Raw genomic sequence first — 3,901 nt, forward strand, 5'->3', positions numbered from 1 at the left:
CCCCGCCCCGCCCCCCGTTCCCCCTAGCAGTGCATGAATTTCATGCACTGAGCCTCTAGTGTTACAAATATTTTTCCATGTCAATAACTATCAAGTTGAATATTGTTTATAAAAAGTGATATAGAATTCACTGTATGAATATAAAAACTTTATTAACTATTCCTATACTGATAAAAATTTGGGTGGGCAAACCTATATGCTAACTTACCATTAAAGGCAGAAAGCTGATTCAAGTCATTTTCCATTTCACTGGTAACCTGGAGGGCCTGCTTCACTTTCAGGTTGGTTTCACTAGAGTAAAGCACACAGAACCAGCATACAGGACACATACACAACAGCGGTATAGGTCCAGTTTCTCCTACTTCTTCATGGAGTTTTAGAAAATAGATATTGCCAACAGAACTTGGGCTATAGGTTTGAGCTGTAAGCCACTCCTACTATTCTCTCTCAATGACAGTATTGAGGTGGAATGGCTCTACAAGGAAGCTATTTTTAGCACACTCTCTCCCCTCTCTCACTGTAACACACCACGATTCTTTTAAACAACCCACAAAATCTTGCTGAATAGATGCTCTAGAGCAGCTGAAGAGACATCACAAAACAATGTGGAGGAAGCACCTGCTTCCTTCAAGAATAAGGGGCATGCCCTGTTAAAACCTGCACACACCTTCAAGTAAACAAACTCATCACTTCATAAATATTTATAGAACTCATGAGGGGATCCCAATTAACCATGTGCTGATATAGGAATGCACAGAGACAGAAGCAAAAATAGAAGCCATATTTTAAAAAGCTTGTGGACACCAAGAGGAACAGTTGTGAGAATGCAGATCCATTCAAAACTCTATAGGGCAGGCTCTCTGAAGAGGGCCTCTATCATCCTAAGACCTTAGCTTTTGTATGCTAATGAATTTCTACCTTAAATCCTTAATAGAACATGGTGTTTTATCAGTAAATAGTTATCTCGTACTGGTCCGGAAACTTTGGAACTCTATTCTGAAAATTTAAAGTTCTGTTAACCTCTTTCCTGCCACTCAGCATTCTTATATACAGCCAGACAGTGTCTCCAGTTTAGATATGGAGAATATGAAGTTTATTTGCCCAGATTCTGTAGCCAGTGAATGCTCAGTTAATGCTGTCAAGAGCTTAGCCTTAGACTTGAGGTCCCAAGAGTCTGGCCTCCTAACTTCTCTTAGCTGGATATTTCTAGCCTCTTTAGTACTTCCACATGAGAATACAATTCGTTCTTGGCATCATGTTCTCCCTCAGTGAAAAAATCACTCTAAGCTGCCTCAATCACTTTAATGGACATTAGGAGGGAACACTTACCCATCCAGTTCTGCTGTTTCTATGTATGTCATACTGTAGGGCTCACTGCTAGAGAGTAATAGTATATCAGCCTGTGGTCAGAAAAGTCAGAGAAAATAAGGAAAGCAGGAAGGCGGACTTTTAACATTCCAATGTGACAAGAGCAGTTACCCTCTTTGTCTAGGACCCATCACTGCTACCATATACCCCTCTTCCAGAACTAGTCTCACATTTTCTGTAGCTATGGTGAGAGGGGACGAGAACAAGCTTCTAATCACAGGAACTGTTGATCTCTGCAGGCAAAGCGAGGAAGATGAAAGTCCCTTAAAGCAGTGGCAGTAGAAGTGCTAAAGGGTTCCCTTGTACACACTCAAGCCAAAAGGGAAAAAGAAAAAGCCCAAAGAGGTACTCACCGTGACAGGCTGATTATTTTCTAATTTTATTATATCTCCCACTTGGATATTCATCCATTTTTTCTTCTCCATCCTATAAGAAAATGACCCTTGAATACCTGCTCTGAGAATCCCCGCCAAAGTTCTGCTTTGACAATCAAAGGAAAAAAAAAAAAAAGCTGAGATGAACTCAAGGCTCAGAGGACGACCAAATCAGTCTGTGATGCACCACTGCTACAATCAAGAATGTGGCCCAATTTTTTCTTCAAATTCCAGGGTTGTATTTCTTTAAATCTTATTCAAATCCGACTTTCTTTTAATATTATAGTATAAACATAATCATTATGTTGTTACAAATCACTATTTATAGATCCTTGAACCTTTTCCCTTTGGTTTCAAGTATCATCTCTATGCAGATAAATCTCAATATGCTTATTTATTTTGTTCCTAATTTTCAAATCGGGGGGATAGTACTAAAGGGTAGTAGCTGTAAGCTTTGGAGAAAACTGTGTTTTATTTTGTCTTGAGTCAACACTCAATTTTGCCAGTTCTTTGGCGTTCTGTCTGCCATGATTTTCACCAGTACAACACAGCTCTACTGCATTCGGGCTTCTCCTGTAGATAAAAGCTGATATATATAACCTTTTAAATGTATGTTTTTAAAATAAAAATTTTAAATGTTGTATCATGTGTATTTATATTACATTTGTATTATGTATTGTTATATATGTTTTTAAAACAAAAATTTATATTTTGTTATACTAGGAGCTGTCAAACTATTACTACTTTGTTCTTGGATATTATAACAACCATGTGTCCCAGATTCAGGAGACGGGGAGATATTCCCTCCCAATGTAAAATATTCAGTCTTATTGTGCCATAAGTACGTTTTTAATTTCCAAGCATTTCATTCTACCTTTTGGTTTAGAAAATTTGGTCATATAGATAGAGAAGGTATTGCTTGGACAGCAGAGGAGATCATTCATGTTTGTTCTCTGTTTTATGTGAATGGTACCTCCTGAAGTACCGTAATACTTGGGTACTTTTCCTAATACAAATACTTAGAAGTGCTAGGTAAAATAAAGCCAACATTTTTTCAAAAGCAAGGCAATATTTAACACAAAGTGAAAAGCCAGGAAAAAAGACAGGATTGAAATTCAGAACAGAAGTATTTTCTGAAACTGTTCTTGCCCTGAGTGGGGGAGGGGATTGCCAGTCAGTATTAATAATTAGGAACTTGAGTTTTACTTTAGCCCTCTAAAGGGCCAAGAGATTAAGCCTTAGGATCCTTAGAGGCAGAGAGTTGGAACTAACAACCCCTCATAAGCCAAGACTCTGGAAAGGGCAACACCATTAGAAAAAAGGTGGTCTAAAAAAAATCAACTCATTGGCAAGAAAGTTTGTCTATTTTACCCTGGAGGGTTGGGGCCAGGGAGTGGAGGACTCCCCTGAGAATTTGTAATCTCATGAAGTACGGGAATAGGTGATACCCATGAGTTACTTGGCAAAAGCAAACAAAAAAACCCTCGGAGGGATACCCCCTGAACTCAGGCCACTTGGAATGTCTATAAAGAAAGTTCCACTAGGATGTGCTTTAACCAAAACTATTGAGAAATGAAAACAACAGAAATCACAACTTGCAAAACAGACAAACTTTTATAGTAGCCGCTCTGCTCAGACCCATGTGCTCTGAAGAAAGCTACTTCTGGATTATAGACTGTTTCAAAAACCAGCCTCACTGCCAATGTTCAATTAATTAGACACTCACAGGGAGACTAAGTCAAGTCAGGGACCTGCTTGTGAACTCCCACAACACCACTCTCTGACAAATTCTTCAATCCTATCTAATAAAAGAGAAACATGGTAATTAGCGTACGTCTGCTACCCTTCCCATTGGCTAATCAGGGTGATATGCAAATTAGCGGCCAGCCAAGATGGCGGCCGGCAGCCAGGCAGCTGGAAGCTAACGTGAGGCTTGCTTGCTTCAGTGACGGAGGACTCCAACATTCCCCGCCAGCCTTGCTGGCCTCTGAGCTTGCAGTTTGAAACATTGTAACAAATATAGAAGCTAAACAAAACCCCAGAAACCAGCTTTCAGCCAGCCGGGATCTCAGAGCTGGAGTTGATACTGTGTTTCGATTGTAGAGCCCAAACAAACCAGATACCTGCTTTTAGCAGTAAGGCCTAAGAGCTGGAGCCAG

General features: G+C 39.7%; 1 protein-coding gene across 1 annotated transcript in view; it reads right to left on the reverse strand.

Annotated features, from left to right (window-relative positions):
- The window catches only part of LOC102773506 (phospholipid-transporting ATPase FetA), a 64,007-nt gene that overhangs the window by 40,589 nt on the left and 19,517 nt on the right, over positions 1–3,901 (reverse strand). The window contains exons 7-9 of the mRNA XM_006758627.2: positions 1,722–1,794; positions 1,330–1,400; positions 209–291 (exon numbers count right to left, since the gene is read on the reverse strand). Of these exons, the coding sequence (XP_006758690.1) occupies positions 209–291; positions 1,330–1,400; positions 1,722–1,794 (227 nt within the window). The remainder of the gene's footprint in view (positions 1–208; positions 292–1,329; positions 1,401–1,721; positions 1,795–3,901) is intronic.

The sequence above is a fragment of the Myotis davidii genome, unplaced genomic scaffold, assembly GCF_000327345.1.
Source record: "Myotis davidii unplaced genomic scaffold, ASM32734v1 scaffold534, whole genome shotgun sequence".
Taxonomy (NCBI): domain Eukaryota; kingdom Metazoa; phylum Chordata; class Mammalia; order Chiroptera; family Vespertilionidae; genus Myotis; species Myotis davidii.